The sequence below is a fragment of the Phoenix dactylifera genome, chromosome 2 (assembly GCF_009389715.1).
Source record: "Phoenix dactylifera cultivar Barhee BC4 chromosome 2, palm_55x_up_171113_PBpolish2nd_filt_p, whole genome shotgun sequence".
Classification (NCBI taxonomy): domain Eukaryota; kingdom Viridiplantae; phylum Streptophyta; class Magnoliopsida; order Arecales; family Arecaceae; genus Phoenix; species Phoenix dactylifera.
The window spans coordinates 28390647-28405792 of record NC_052393.1 but is presented as its reverse complement, the minus strand read 5'-3'; the positions used below and the strand labels follow the sequence as shown (position 1 = coordinate 28405792).

Sequence of the window (15146 nt, the reverse complement as noted above, 5' to 3'; positions counted from 1 at the left end):
TTTTTTTGTGAAAACCGACGCCTCTTCCTTTCTCCGGCCATCGGCGTCACCGCCCCTTGATGTCTGACTCTTGATCGACTCCCCCGGCCTCCCACCAACCTTTCTCGATTAAGCAATGGCCGTCGACGAGCGGCCAACAGCCAAAAACAATGAAGACTATGATTCTCCTGTTTTTGTTGGTTTTGGCGTTGCCAGCCGCCAGTCACCGCCGGCCGCCTATCGACCGGCCATGAATCTCTGACCCCGGGCACCACCTGCAGCTACCCCCTTTCCTTCTTTCTTCTTGGTTAGAGAGAGAGAAGCTTCTTCTTTTCTCTTCTTTTCTCTCTCCTCCCCAAGCTTTCTCTTTTTTATTCTCTCTACAAAGTTTCTCTCTTTTGATTCATGGCCAAACATATTGATTGATCGAGGTTGTCCCTTGGGCCCCTGATTGAACCTGGATTGAACTTGGACTGAGATTCTCTCTCCTCCATTCTTTCTCTATCTTGATTCTTCCTCTACCAAACTTTCTCTCTCTACTTTCTCTAGGATAGTTGGATCTGGTAGAAAATTTTTATAGTGATTTTGAATTGACCATGGTGAAGGGTCCTCATTTGGGATCGTGGGGCGGTGTATCAGCCTCCACCTTGGTTCTTGCCAATACTGTTAGATTTGATCACTCTCGATCTTTGTTGAACAATTTGTGCCTTAGTCCGAGCATAATTCGATGAAATTATCTTGATCAGACCGACTCGGATGTCAGACACTCCTGTTTAGTCAACCCTGTAACAGTGTTGAAATTTAGCATTTTTATTGTAATAAAATTCTAATGAAAAATATAATTTTGGAATATTAAGCACTTAGATCGTATTTGCAAGGTAAGTAATGATTTGCCTTTTCTAAATTCTTCATTTTTATAATATTATTTTTATATAGAATAAGTTGTTAATAGATTTATATGTGATTTATGAATTTTACGAGATGGTGAATGATTTGAATGAAAAATAGATATGTAAAATTGGAGTAATATTTTTCGGACCACTATTATATTTACTGTTCTTGCATTGTATATGCATATTTTGATTGGATTATGATATATTTAATATTTTACAAAAAGAACTTGGATGTGCATCAGATTTGAACTCTCGGCCTGGCTATATTCTGGACCCTGCCAATTGGGGTTATGCATTGGCAATTCTGGCCCCACCACAAGGTATAAGTGTGGTATTCTCACCAACTCTGCAAGATATAAGTGCAGTATTCTAGCCCACTCTGCAAGATATAAGTATGGTTCTGTTTTTAGCCTAGCCACAGGGTATAAGTATGGCCATAGTTAAGATCGTTGAGTTGAATGTGATTCATTTTGAAACAAATTTATAATTATGTATGCAGATATTTGAAAGATACGAATTTCAATAGATTTGTGTTTTGAAACGAAATTGATTGTCTTTATACTGATTCATCATAATTTGCATTTATATTTTATGTTATTATATGAATTGTCTAGTTAAGGTATTCATTACTTATTAGGTTGTCTAGCTCATTATACGAGCTCTTACTATTTTTACAGATCCGAAGAATTAACTTGACCTGAGGTTTTTCAATTTAGGTTCATTATAAGACATTGTAAGTTGAGTTAGTTAATAAAATAAAGATTGCATATTATTAGTTTAAATTATTCCACTACATATTGATGATATCGTGTTGAGATGCCTTCCATGCTCGTGGAGAGAACTCCCTATGAGTGTGCGGCAGTTGTCGCGGCCCCGGCTCGTGATCTCGGGTTGGGGGCGTGACAGTTGTGACTCTTCAAAAGAGAACGTCTTACTAGTACTTTATCTTCTGAGAGTTTCTTCCACAGACTGAGTTCTTCTACTCTTCAACTTTCTACTTTCTATCTTTCTTATTTTTTATTTTTTCTTCTTTTCTAGGCAAGTCAATCAGGTCAATCCTTCCAGTGATCGTGCTCATTAGAGAAGGATCGAATTGAGTCAGATTATTGTACCTTGGAGACGAAAATACTGCAAACCCGTACGTAGGGGCAAATCATGTTCTTAGGGAAGTGTCTATGACACATTTCAATTCAGGCAAGCTCTTTTCAATTTTCTGAATATATTTTAGTGAATTATTTTTTTATAAAATAATTATATAGCAATTTTTAGACAATGGTTTTCCAACAATTGGTTGGTGATGTGGGACATTCTCTGCGTTTTCTCTGAGGACTTCATTATTCTCTGTTGGTTATATTATTCTTTGCTCGCTTTGCTCGTCATGCTATGCTTCACTTGCTTACTAGCTCCACCCTAGAAACAATATTTTTTTTTTTTTTGCCTTTCTAGAGTTTGTAAACTCAAGATATACTCAATAAAAAAAAAAAAAAAAAAGTTAGTTTAGGTGCAGGCAAACCATATAATATGCTTATTTCAAGGGATTTTCTCTTTTGCTTATAGTTGCTTTTGATGGAATTTTGGACGGTAAGAATGAAAATGAGCATTTATTTGTTTGTTTATCTTTTAGGATAAAAATAACCAAGATACAAGATATCATAGCCCATGTCTTTTTTTTTTATTTTAGCACGTTTCTCTTATGCATATACACTTATTTTAGATTAACTTTAACAACACAAATGAATAAAAAGAAAAACCTAGCCAAATATTTACCATTCTCATAAAATAAATACAAAACCTACACATCCACACTTGTATCCAAGGTCCAAACTCTATCCACCCTGTACATAAACCCAAAATAACTATCTGGCCTACCACAAAATCGTATCTTGCTTCCAAATACAACCTAAGATATGCCATGTCATACAATATTACACACGTTGAATCACTAAATCCATGGTCAGGCACAGATACACTCAATTCCTTACGACTTGATATAGACAAGTGCTGAAAATAAAAACATAGCCAGATATGAAGAGTCTATTGCCATCTTTGGAAACAAAATGAAGTATTGATCCCAGTCTAGACTCCATCGACCAAGAGGGGAAGTAATTTATCAGCAGAAGCAAAATCTTCTATTCTAAGACAGATCTGAATGTTACAAATGGGACTTAGCTTCTTCATCCGAAGATTTTTAATTTCTAATACATTAAATAATCTGTACAACCGCCCCCTGCCCTATTACAACATATTAGTGGTGTGGAACCATTGTTAGAAACCATCGTCATCTTTCTTCATCTAACACTGTTTGTCGGGTGCGAGTCCAACACCATGAATCTCCCTCCCTAGTTAACTAACATGAAGAATAACTCGTATCTTCAAAGCTGCAAGGCTAAATCAGGTTGCTGTGAATCAACTAACATGCCTGAAGTTGGTGATCCTGGTGACTGGAATCCAACATTGAGGTCAGGAGGAACAGAATCCGACTTTGGTTGCAGAAACATACCCTGCCATGGCCCCTGGGAGTCGAGGCCAGAAGCTGGAAAGGGATTTCCAGAATTTGTTGTACTTGAATCATCTGCATTTGTCTTTACCCTCTCCACGTCCAAGTTGCTGGTGGACGTCTGATGGATGAGGCTGTTGCCGCCTCTGGAAACCATGTCAAGTGCTCGAGCATGCGTCATCTGTACATCAGAACCAAAAGGCCCAGGCGGTCTTGTCAGTCTGACCATCTTACCAAACTGTGAAGACATGTTAAACACGTTATTGAAGCCGTTTATCGTGGTATGCATTCCTGGGCTCTGATGAAGCTGGAAAGGAACCTTGGACCGATTAGCATTACCACCACCAACACCACTCGATCCATTCTCACAATTTGATCCCTTGGAAAGCCGGGGACCATCCTTAATATCAGGTGGTCTACTAGAGGCAGCAGATGTTGAAGCAGGGGGAAGAGACGTTCTGAAATGAGCTTCTTCAGCAGCTGAGTCATTTGAGGGTGGTTCCGGCCTCTGAGGAAGTTTATCGCTTCTAGATATTGTTGTGCAGGGCAAAATTTTAGGTTGAGAAGAGGGATGCAAAGGTGATGCAGATAATAGAGGTGGCCGTGATTGTTGAGGAGCATCAGCATCTCCAACCCAACCAGGGCCAAACTTTGTCCCAGGAGGCGATGCTCTTTCAATCTTCTTGGCAGCAATGGCCCAGCCAATGGGACCAAGATTTGCAGCAAACCGAGCCAAACTTCTCAAATATGAATACTCCATGCGTAGCCCAACCTGATTCCAATAAAATAATGGTCACATATAATGAGTTTCACAGTAGAAACATGTGAGCAGCATTTGAAATTAGCAGTCCTCAACTGGCAAAAGAATTGTCCAGTATTAAAGTAAAAGATCACAAGACATTACGACCATATCAAGTTGAAATTCCATAAATTTCTCAATAAAATAAAAGTAAATCATAAGTATTTGGGATAGTGAAAACTTAAAGAAAAACCAGTGAAAAACCTGGATAGTTTTCACAGAAAAAAATAAAATAAAAATTAAGCATTAAAAAAAAAGATAATCTCTTGGTACTTACAGGCACTAGCTGTTTCTTCTCCCCATCAAAAATAGTCAGTACTGGTGGCTCATGTACAGATGTAAATTGCAGGGACTGCTTATATGTGTTGCGACGATTTTCATCTATAACAGTGAGTTTCTTCCCATATTTTGTTGAAATCCCTTTAAACATAAATCCTGCAAATATAAAAGAGCCAGAAAAAATAATTTAAATAAACGCTCAAAGTTCTTTAAAGTGGAGTACCTAAGTAAAGAAGGTCAAAGTAAGCAGTTAGAATTTCCCTAGAGCAAGAGTTTTCTAATACATATATGGTCATAAACTGTTGTGGTATACAAATCAATGCACAACAGTAGATTACAAACCTGAATATTCTTCATTTCTCTCTGATTTTTGCTCACCCATCCAACTGAACGTGTCAGTGTTGCGAAGGCCATGGGAAGCCATCATGCCAGACTGATCAGCCACCGATCCTTTTCTTGACAAATCATGTGTCATGTTAGACCACTGAGTACCATCCCCAGCATTAGCAAGTGTTGAATCAGGGGAGAAATCTGAAGTAGCACGCTCAGGAGGTCTACCAACAGGCCGTTTATTTTTGTTTGGTGGTCTCCCTTTCCTTACAACCATCTTTAGTTCTGGTTCACTGTCATCACTCTCCTGTCGCAAGTTCTCAAAGTTCTTTTTGGCAAGCTCATGGATGGATCGAGCCTGAACATATTAACCACTTTTCAAACTGAAGATACTTGCAATATGTATTTTCGCCTAGTGAATTAGTCTGAAAATACTGAACAATATGTAACAACCTTCAACGAAACTAATACCTGTCTATAGTAGATTGTGTCTGGGGCATTATAGCGCATGGCATTTGAGCTGATTAAGAACACATCCTTCTGCAAAGACATGTAATTATATTTAAATTTCATGAGATTAGCTAAAACAAATTATGGTCTGGACTTCCAGAAAAATAGCTCAGGAGCGAAACTGTAGCAAGCAGAGATGCCATTTTAGAGTGATACATTGTACTCCAATTTTTCTTGTTCTTTTTTTTTTTTGAAAAAAAAGGTAGAGCAGTTAAACTGATAATATATTATCCACCATTTTCTTTCTCCAATTAAATCCATTCACAAATACCCCAAATCCAATCACAAACAACACAATCATATATTAATCCCCAAATGTATTCTACTACAAGAAACCAGAGATACCACACCATAATATTCTAGTCTCTCTACTCTAAAAACAACCAAAAACTTTAGCATCTTCCACCTTTCTCGGAAAAAAAATCCAACAAAAGTCAAATAAACTACCCTGGCCTCTTAACCTCCTTTCCAATAATAAACCTCATTAAATTGCTCTAATGATAACTAGCATACATCTGATAAAGACAAATCATACACTCAATAATAAAGGCCGTCACAGATAAGAATGTCGCCTTTCAAGTAAGCTGTAACCCGTCCACCTAACACAGAGTATTTCCTTTTGGAATCACCAGACCACCTAATCCTATAGCTAGTTAGCATCTTCGCATCTATTCTGAACATGGTTCACCGTACTACCCCAAACCAGGTAATTTGGTGTGTACTAAGCCACCCCAGGGGGGACCAGGACGGTTCCCCATATCGATTCGAAACAGAGGTCGAACCACTCCAAATTGGACGGTTCGAAGCGGTACCATGGTGAACCGGGCAATTCGCCTCGATCTCACTTCGCCCCTCCCCTCTTAAATGATTGAGGTGGGAGGCTGACAATAGAAGGCCACCCACACCTTTTCAACCTCTTACTTGGACGTCTACGAGGGACATCGACACTCCACAAGATTTTCGATATCGTTATGTGTTTTGTACTTTAAATACATTAAATAGACTTCATTTATTATATTGTATAAATATTTACTTATAAAAACATTATGCAAGACTACTTCAATTCCATTTCATGGTAAAAACGACATCAAGAAAAGAATAAAGTTACAAATTAGACGACCATAATTATCAAAATTATAAGTGCAAACAAAAAATTGAGAAAATTAAAAAAAAATAGGAAAATGGTGTAGGGCATATGGTGTGTCGGTATAGTACTAAATCAATACCGTACCATAGTGGTGGCCGCCGGATTCAAGTTCTGATGCCGATTCAACAAACACTGGTCCTAAAGACCAATTATGCAATCAGCAATTCACTACACACATTCATCCACCTGATTCTCTCCACCAGTACATCAATATCATTCACATCAATGGTGATATGCAAATCAAAGACCCAAGCATATAGAATCAAATAAAAAACATGGTGAACTTTTTAACTTAAATAATGAAATAGGGTTGAATCAAGGTAGACTTTCAGAAGAATAGATGGAGCTCAACCATCTACACTACCTTGTGGAAAGAAGAGCAAACAAAAACTAAACAACCACCACCATATTATACGACTGAAGTAATCAAACAATCACAACTACGTAAAGCCATTTCAATTAGGTAAAGATGTTACATGAAGACCATTGAAAACAAGCAAACCAAAAACACCATTTTAACCCCTACCTTGGAAAAGGAAAGGAATGTCATTCTAACTTTGTGATTCTCGCATCATGGCCAATGTTGCAAATTTAATGTCTACATGTAGACAAAAGATGAGATAAACATGCATATCTTAAAATTTCAAGAAAAAATAAAAAGATTTGTATCAATAATGTGAACAAAATTGAGTCCCATCTCTTTCAAATTAACCTCTAGGTAAGATTCTTTTACGGTTCAGCTTGGCACTTATCTCTGGTGGATTTTATGGGTGGAATAGGTTCAAAACTAACAAGTTTTCTGACTCACCAAATGGGTTCAAGCTTACAGATCAACCTCGTAGTTCAAGCTTGGGCCTACAAACAAAGGCCTTATTAAAGTTCAAGTGATGCTCAAAGCTTAAACAGCATGCATTTTCAAAACCTGTACACTGAAAGAATTGATTTTGAGATGTAAAAAATCATGTTTAAGAAGAACATATAAGGTTGCCGCTTTCGAAACATGGTTGTCAAATAGCATAATCGTCTTAAGGCATCAGGCAAGCTTATAGACTAGGGAAATTGCCCAGGCAATTTAGTATGAAAGACAATAAATTATAGTTTGATTTTGCTGTTTTATTTATATTACCAGATTCCTATATTGAATAAATAAAAACTTTAGCACACCTCAACTCATACACAATAAACATTTTGTATAAATTATAGATGCTTTCATCTATAAAGAATTTTTCTCAAAATACACCCTAATTTGAAAATTTTAAAATAAACTCATATATGAAATATAATAAAAGTAATAACAATATTGTTTTCCTCTTAACACAATTTGTAGAGCCTATATGGCCTCTCTATTTATCCAATTTGCTAGAGGCTGGAGCTCAGATCATTCAAAACTTTTGTAATGCTCACACTAAGTGAGAAAAATTAGATCGGACTCCACAGAAAACTAAGATTATATTGCATATGCACATGTGCAGACAAGCATGGATTGTCTATTGCTTGCCTGCTTAGACAGACACCTAAAATTTTGGTGGCTAAGGAGTCATAAGGCCCATGTACTACATGGGAAATCATCTAAGAGCCCAAGCAACAGTCGATAACAATAATGCTTCCAAATCAAACATCTAACTAATAATATGCCTCCTTGCATCGCACTTCCAACTTATCTTCACTACTCAACCCTTCAAAGGCTCTTCTATTAATTAAGATAGTTTGATATAATTTCACCAACACCAAGACCTTATTATATATACTCTGCTTCTCCCAAGCTTTGCCCGTGGGAGGGAGGTAATATAATGGCCATGGATTTTGATAAATTCTCTCCATCTGGAAACTGAACCTTGTAGTTCTTCTACTTTGTTTTTCGCCTGTTAAACATGACTGACTAATATATGGTAGGTTGAAGCCAAATTGACTAGCTAATTGGATATAAGTACCCAAAATTAGGGTCAGATCGGCACAATTTTCTCAGGATTGGTTCCTAGATATAAATGATTAATTAGGGAAAGGTTACAAGTCGTAAATTGTAAAAATTCATGAATAATTAGTGTTAGATCTTGGATCTAGATTTAAGGTTTTCTATTTGGTTTTGAGCTTAAGCTAACACTAAGTCTAATTTTAAGTGTCAACTCAGATTTTGGTTCACAGGCTCGAGCCTCTTCTGAGAAATGGAAAATGCACAAAGTGCACAGGTTTGTTTAGGCCCACTTGGACAAAGCTAGGCTCAGACCCAATAGACAACATGATTTGGTAGCTGATATTAGTGACCTTGGGTTCCCTTAGCTCCTTTCAGCTTTGTCTTTGCTTTCCCTTGTATTGAATTACCTAAACCAATTAAAATAAACAAGATAGGACTGTACTAAAGCATAAGATAGAAAAGATTAGTTGGCCTACATGAAAATATTTGGCCAAAGTAACATAGCAAAGAATATCTTTACTGACAGCTTTCTTGTTAACAGACATTATTTCACCCTGAACTAAACAAACACTAATCCATGCCGATCTTTACAACCCTCTCTGGCTCAAGAACAGAGGGACGAATAGGCCTGATTACAGAACCAGATTAAATCAACCTAATCTATGCCCCCTCTAAGTGAACCATTGGTGGGAGGTTCAAAAGTTGACCAGATAGAAATATCAATTCAAGTCGCAATAGCTTCCTATTGAATCTCACAATGGAAAGGTGAAATAGCTATATGCAAACATGCAAATACATGGTAGTCTGTTTCAAACTCGATCTGCTCCAAAAGTGAAATGATTTGAGGGAACACAATGAGAATCCAAAAGGCAGATCTAATACACTACTAAAGCATGACAGCATCATAATAATACCATTCTATTACAAATGTTTAGCCATATCACCTTCTGTTATTGGTGTCAATAGTAAAAGGATATGAAAACTTTAGCCATTATTTGACAGAACATCTCTTCAACAGTAGATAAGTGAAACTTCTTTGATGCAACTACTGTTAAGGCCTCTTTAGGCTTCCATTTCCAATAGATATGGATTTCCCACTGCTACAACATCACCTGATGCCATCATGGCATTGCTTAATTCACCTTCAGAACAGTATTCTATCACTTAACGAGAAATATCATATCAAATCAGTAATGCAAAAGCTGTCCAAGTACTGCCTCTACCTAAAAATCAAAAAATTTGAGAACCATATAAACATTTGCACTCCCATTATCAACAACAAAAATTGTACCACTCCAACTCTCCAGTGCATACCAATATTATTTAAAATTCACAAAAACCATAACAAATATATCCCAAGAAAAGATCTAAGGAAATAACTGAACATGTTATGAAAGGAATTGTTACTGCCAAGGAGAAAAGAGAAAGTCTATTAATACTATAACTAGATAGTAACCTCAAGTAAAATCATTTAATGTAAAGAAAATGGAGCTGTAGAAACATAAGCAACATCTAGTCCCTACTCACTTGTAAGGTGGCAATGCACAGTAGTGCATTAAATTATTTACTTCTGCTCCCGATTTGTTCATCCTTATATAGCAAAGTAGCTGCTCCACTTGAATGAGAGAATGACAAGGGACTCATGGACCTTACAATCATTCATCTATTTTAGAAATTACAAACTTCCCAAACTATGATACTAGAAGATTCTGGGCAATATAATGCATAATAACTATTATCTACAAGGATGAGTCTAAATATATCAAGCAATCATCCCTTTGAAATCACAAAAATGGTATGCTGGCCTCCCCAATCAAAGCTTAATACGGTAATAACACCTCCAAGAGTATAATTGTAAAGTTATATGAGGTGGTATGACTCTTACTTCCATGCGCTCATAGAATAGTACAACTTTTACTAATGAAAAACATAAAGCAGGTTACCCTGAAAAGAAATCATTTCTGCAATATAGACAAGATAAAAAAAAACAAACCAAACACCGTTTCAAACATTTTCTGATGCTTTTCATGGTTAGGTAGGTACCTTTCCACAATCTATAGAATGCAATGCATGGAAAGCAATTCCAAGTGATCTCCATTACCATAATATCAAGGTTTTAAATACTGTAGGATGGGGTCATCCCAGTTATTCTGTGGAACGAGACACCCCATATCCCGACAATTGAGATGGAGGATGCCTCGTCCCTTCCCGGTCCATTTTCCATCTTGTCCTATCCCAACACTCCAAATGGTGCCCTATTCCGATGCTTGAGATGGTGGCACACCCCATCATCCCACCAATATCTAAAACTTTGCATTATATATTATGCAATAAGTTTTGATGAGAGAAATGACACATAAAATGTATGGTCTGCAAAATTTTCAACATTCAATCACATTGAAATGTTTATAAAATTCGACAGACTTTGTATAATATTGGCTAATGTTTCACCAATCCATCCATAGTTGGAGACTTCCACGATCATGTCATGAATTATTGGAAGAAAATTATGGATATTTTCCATGCTAATCAATGAAATTAAAGATTCTTCCAGGAATTGTCAAATATATTAGCTGATTGCATAACAAGAGAAATGCAAAGCATGGGATCTCCCAGATTTTTGCAATTTGGTGTCACTTAAGCAAGCATAAGTGGTTTCCTATCTTTAGCCTTCTTTTTCGTTCCAGGACATTTTGAATTATCAGAAAAGAAATTGGAAAGGTTTAGTTTGTCATATGACCTTCATCATAGCAACTTTCCCGTGTACAGTTAGATGAATATAGGAAGATACAGAACCTCTTCATACGAAGAAGACATTAAATGATGAGCTATAAATAACAGTTAAACAAGTAGCATTCAGGATAACAAGTGGACTGACACTAGACATGAGAAACAACAGAGGAAGCATTACTCTAAGTAAATTTTTGAACATTATGGAAACACTTCAGAAGATGTCTTCTATGACTACGAATTAGGAACTGGATCAAACAATTAGTAATTATTTCTTCCCTGCACTTTCAATGATCCATTTCCCCTTTCCCCATAAAGAAAAACAAAAAATGTGCATTCTATTTACGACCTATTGTAGATCAAAAGAAAATTAATGTCACAACTTCAGGAGGAATTAATTACATAGTGAAAATAAAGAAAACCTTTTACAAAAAAAAAAAAAATTGTACTGAAACTGTGAATTAATTACGAACAAGGAGATAAAAGTAGCAACAAAATTGTCAACCGGTATCAAGAATAATCACCAGAGATAGAGTACATAAATAATCAAGTCAAGAAATAGCAAAGGCAGCATCATGAACATAACAGGTGATGCAGAAGGCATATTTGCCATCTCTGCATCATCAACCATAATTTAAACCAATAAATAAACGTAATGCACCACTCAACAGATACTGGTTTTACACATAGGGCCAGAAGAGAGAGAGGGAGGGAGAGAGAGCAAACCAAAGCATTTTCAATTCTATGAAACTTTATCATTCATCGACAGAGCCATGAAACATCCATGCAAGTTTGCAGTACTTGTACCAACCTCAAACTGTTCCAAATTTGCATACGCTCCACTTGACAGCTTCTTCCTTGTAGTTCCGAAATCCATTGGATGCTCTATGACTTGATGATAGTCCGGAAGCTGCCAATGTATCAAACATAAATCTTAAGCTTCAAAACAAACTCCAGTATGTCTACAGCAGCATAACAAAAAAAATAGCTAAGAACGTTAAAATGAAAATCAAGGCAAAAAATAACAAAAAAGAAGAAAGTCAAAGCATGGCAGCATCAAAAAAAAAAAAAAAACTGATAGCATTAAAGTAAAAAACAAGGGGAAAAATAACAAAAAAAACAAGTAAAAACTTGCACAGCTTTCAAACACACCTCTTTCGGATCCACGGGCTCTGAGAAGACACCATAAGTATCTTTCCTGAAGTTAAATTAGGAAACATCGTCAAACATGACGAACACAGAAAGATAGAACAGCACTACAGACAGAAATCATATAAAAGGGCACCACGACAGAGATTTCAAAAGAGAAAACAAAGAACGCACTTTTGGAGCCTATCAAGGATGAACACCAGCAACTTTTTGTCAGGCAAAGGTGTTGTGGGCCCGGAATCTGATGGCTCCCCTGTTTGCAACACAATTATTACATAATTCTACTCGCTAAAAAGAACTGAGTTGTATTTTTCCCGCTACTTCTCGAAATAAATGCATGAGCATCGAACCTTGAAGAGAACCCATCGCTTTCGAGGAACTGTGCGTTTCTGCCTGAAATAAGAAATTCATTTCCAGACTATCAGGAAAAAATCCAAACCGTCAAAAGAAAAGCATCGAGGAAGAAGGAAAAAAACATAAGGGAATGCAGACGATCTACCTCATGTTAATTGAGAAAAAGAACACCATCGATAGATTAAAGATGTTTGACATGGAAGAAAAAGGATAAAGATGAACTTTTTTCTCAACGCAGCAGTCAGATTATTTTCAAAGATAAAATCTTTCCAGAGCCCCAGCCCCATCCTGATAGAAAATGAGCGAGAAATTTCAACAAGAACGATGCTTCGGCTTTCAAGAAATGATTAACGAGTAGACCTAATCAAATCGCAAAACATTCCAAGTCTGGAAATCCACGTGAAGAAAAATCCAAACAAAGAACAGAATCCGAGGAAAAAATCCAGCCGACATGGACGCATAAATTCCCGATCCCTGGCTGAAACCGTACAAAAACCTGGTTTTCAAATCCCGCAAAATCTCCTCGAATCAATAAGCCCCGGAACCACCGGATCTCCGCGTCCCCTCCAAGTTCAAAGGACTAAGGGGACTGCAATAAATAAATAAAGCAGTAACTGCGTCAAATTAAGAAGCCACACCGCGGGGGTGGAGGGGGGGAGTACCTTGTCTCGATCCCCATCACTGCCGACGGCGTCGATCTTCCGCTTCCGGCGTGCGGCACCCGGGGCGTCGGCGTCGGAATCGGAGGCGGAATTGGAATTGGCAGGGTGGCCGGGGGGGAGGTGGAGCACGAGCTCGAGCTTCTTCTCCCTGCGCTTCCCTCCAGAGCTCTCGGCCTCGTCCTCGTCGTCCTCCGCCGCCGCCTCCGGCGGGTCGGGGTGGGGGTTCCGGCGGGTGATCCGTCGGTTGGAGGCTGAGGGGGGGAAGCGGACGTAGGGATTGGGGCTAGGGTTAGGGTTAGGGTTCTTGGACTTCTCCTTCTCTTCCTGTTGTTTCTGGAGGCGGAGGCTGCGCTTCTGGAGGTCGAGCAGGGAGGGGCGGCCCTTCTTCTTCCTCTTCTTGTGCGCGGTTGGTGGCTTGTTGCTGCTGCCCATTGCGCGGCCCCCCGCCCGCCCCCCCTCCTCTCTCTCTCTCTCTCTCTCTCTCTCTCTCTCTCTCTCCACTCCCCCTGTCTCTCTCTACAAACAGGGGGGATTTTTGGGAATTACCATTTCTTTTCCAATTTCGGCCGCGGGCGACTTTTGGAGAGACGCCTCGCTCACGTGACCGGGCCATGGGCACGTGACTGCAGGGTGGGCCCGTCGCCGGTTAATGACGTGGCGAGCCCCAGTTCGCCGGAGGGCTCTTACGGCCTCTGGGTTGGCGCCGTTCGCGAGGAGCAGACATTACACGCCCGCCTCCTTTCTTACACCGGGAATCTCACCCTCGTGTGGGCCCACGTATTGGGCGAAGGGTGTGGAATGGGTGTTTTGGAATTGGTGGTTGTAGTTCGAGATGGGATAATTAATGCGAGCTCCAGGTTCTCTTCGGGTATGAATTGATGGGGGGATTCATGCGGCCTGGCGACGAAGGAATCTCAATGAATAGCGAGCGGCCACTCGCAAGGCTTTTGAGATTACGTAGGATAAGAACTTTATTAAAGACATCAAAATGCAAGTGAGATGGAGGCTTAGGTTGCAAGGGGATAAATAGAAAAGGTGGTGGTATTGGACTTGCCTCTAAATTTACTTGCTTGAAAATTTACTTGCGTGATCATAGCTATTTTACCGTTCAAACGAGGTAAAAAGGAAGAAAAGAACTATTTGCCTTAGCTTTCCCCGATGATAAGGAAAACTATAAAATTGTACATGATACTTTGGTGTTTCATGAGCAAAAAACTGAACATTGGTAGAATGAGGTTGGGGCTTACGATGGTGCAGGCATGCTAGAATTTACTTATTAGTCATGCTACATTCAATTGGTACGAATAGGGCATCCTCGAGCCAATTCTATCACCATAAATCCTTTCCATTCTTCACTCTAAGCTATTTATTAAAATCAATAAATAAGAATGTTAGGGGTCTCCCCCATTAATGGACTAGAATGTAAAACCCAAGATAAATTACTCATATATAAGGACTTGCGCAGGCATGTATTTAGTCTCACATCGGCTTTACAATAGAGAGATATTATATATTTATACATGGCCAAGTAATCCAAATAATGTCTTCAGGCTAGCTTGTTTGGATGAGAACTTGGACCAATACAAATGGTATTAGAATGAACCTAGCTCATGGCTCATGGACTAGGGGATACTGATCGTATCTTTATGATTGAATTTTGATTAGATTTGCACCCTTACTGCAGCAAATATTATTTATACATTGGGTAGATCTTAGATATATATATATAGAACAAAATAACCTAAATAATACTTTCTGGCTAATCTTTTTAGGTGAGATCTTGGATTATTACAAATGCTCACCATCCTCTTTTGTATGCATAAAACTTGCATTTAGGGAAAGGTACTTGATTTGCCAAAAGTGATAAATTCCATAACCCTCAAAGGTTAAAAACAAGCTGAATTT

General features: G+C 38.4%; 1 protein-coding gene across 1 annotated transcript; it reads right to left on the bottom strand.

Annotated features, from left to right (window-relative positions):
* Positions 1-2917: 2917 nt before the first annotated feature.
* LOC103720915 lies at positions 2918-13728 on the bottom strand. The gene is made up of 9 exons (XM_008810881.4): positions 13242-13728; positions 12576-12618; positions 12400-12478; positions 12229-12274; positions 11888-11986; positions 5249-5317; positions 4790-5135; positions 4446-4603; positions 2918-4141 (listed from the first exon to the last, which is right to left on the bottom strand). Exons 1-9 carry the CDS (start codon positions 13671-13673, stop codon positions 3245-3247), a joined length of 2169 nt encoding a protein of 722 aa, XP_008809103.2. The 5' UTR covers positions 13674-13728; the 3' UTR covers positions 2918-3244.
* Between the last annotated feature and the right edge of the window lie 1418 nt (positions 13729-15146).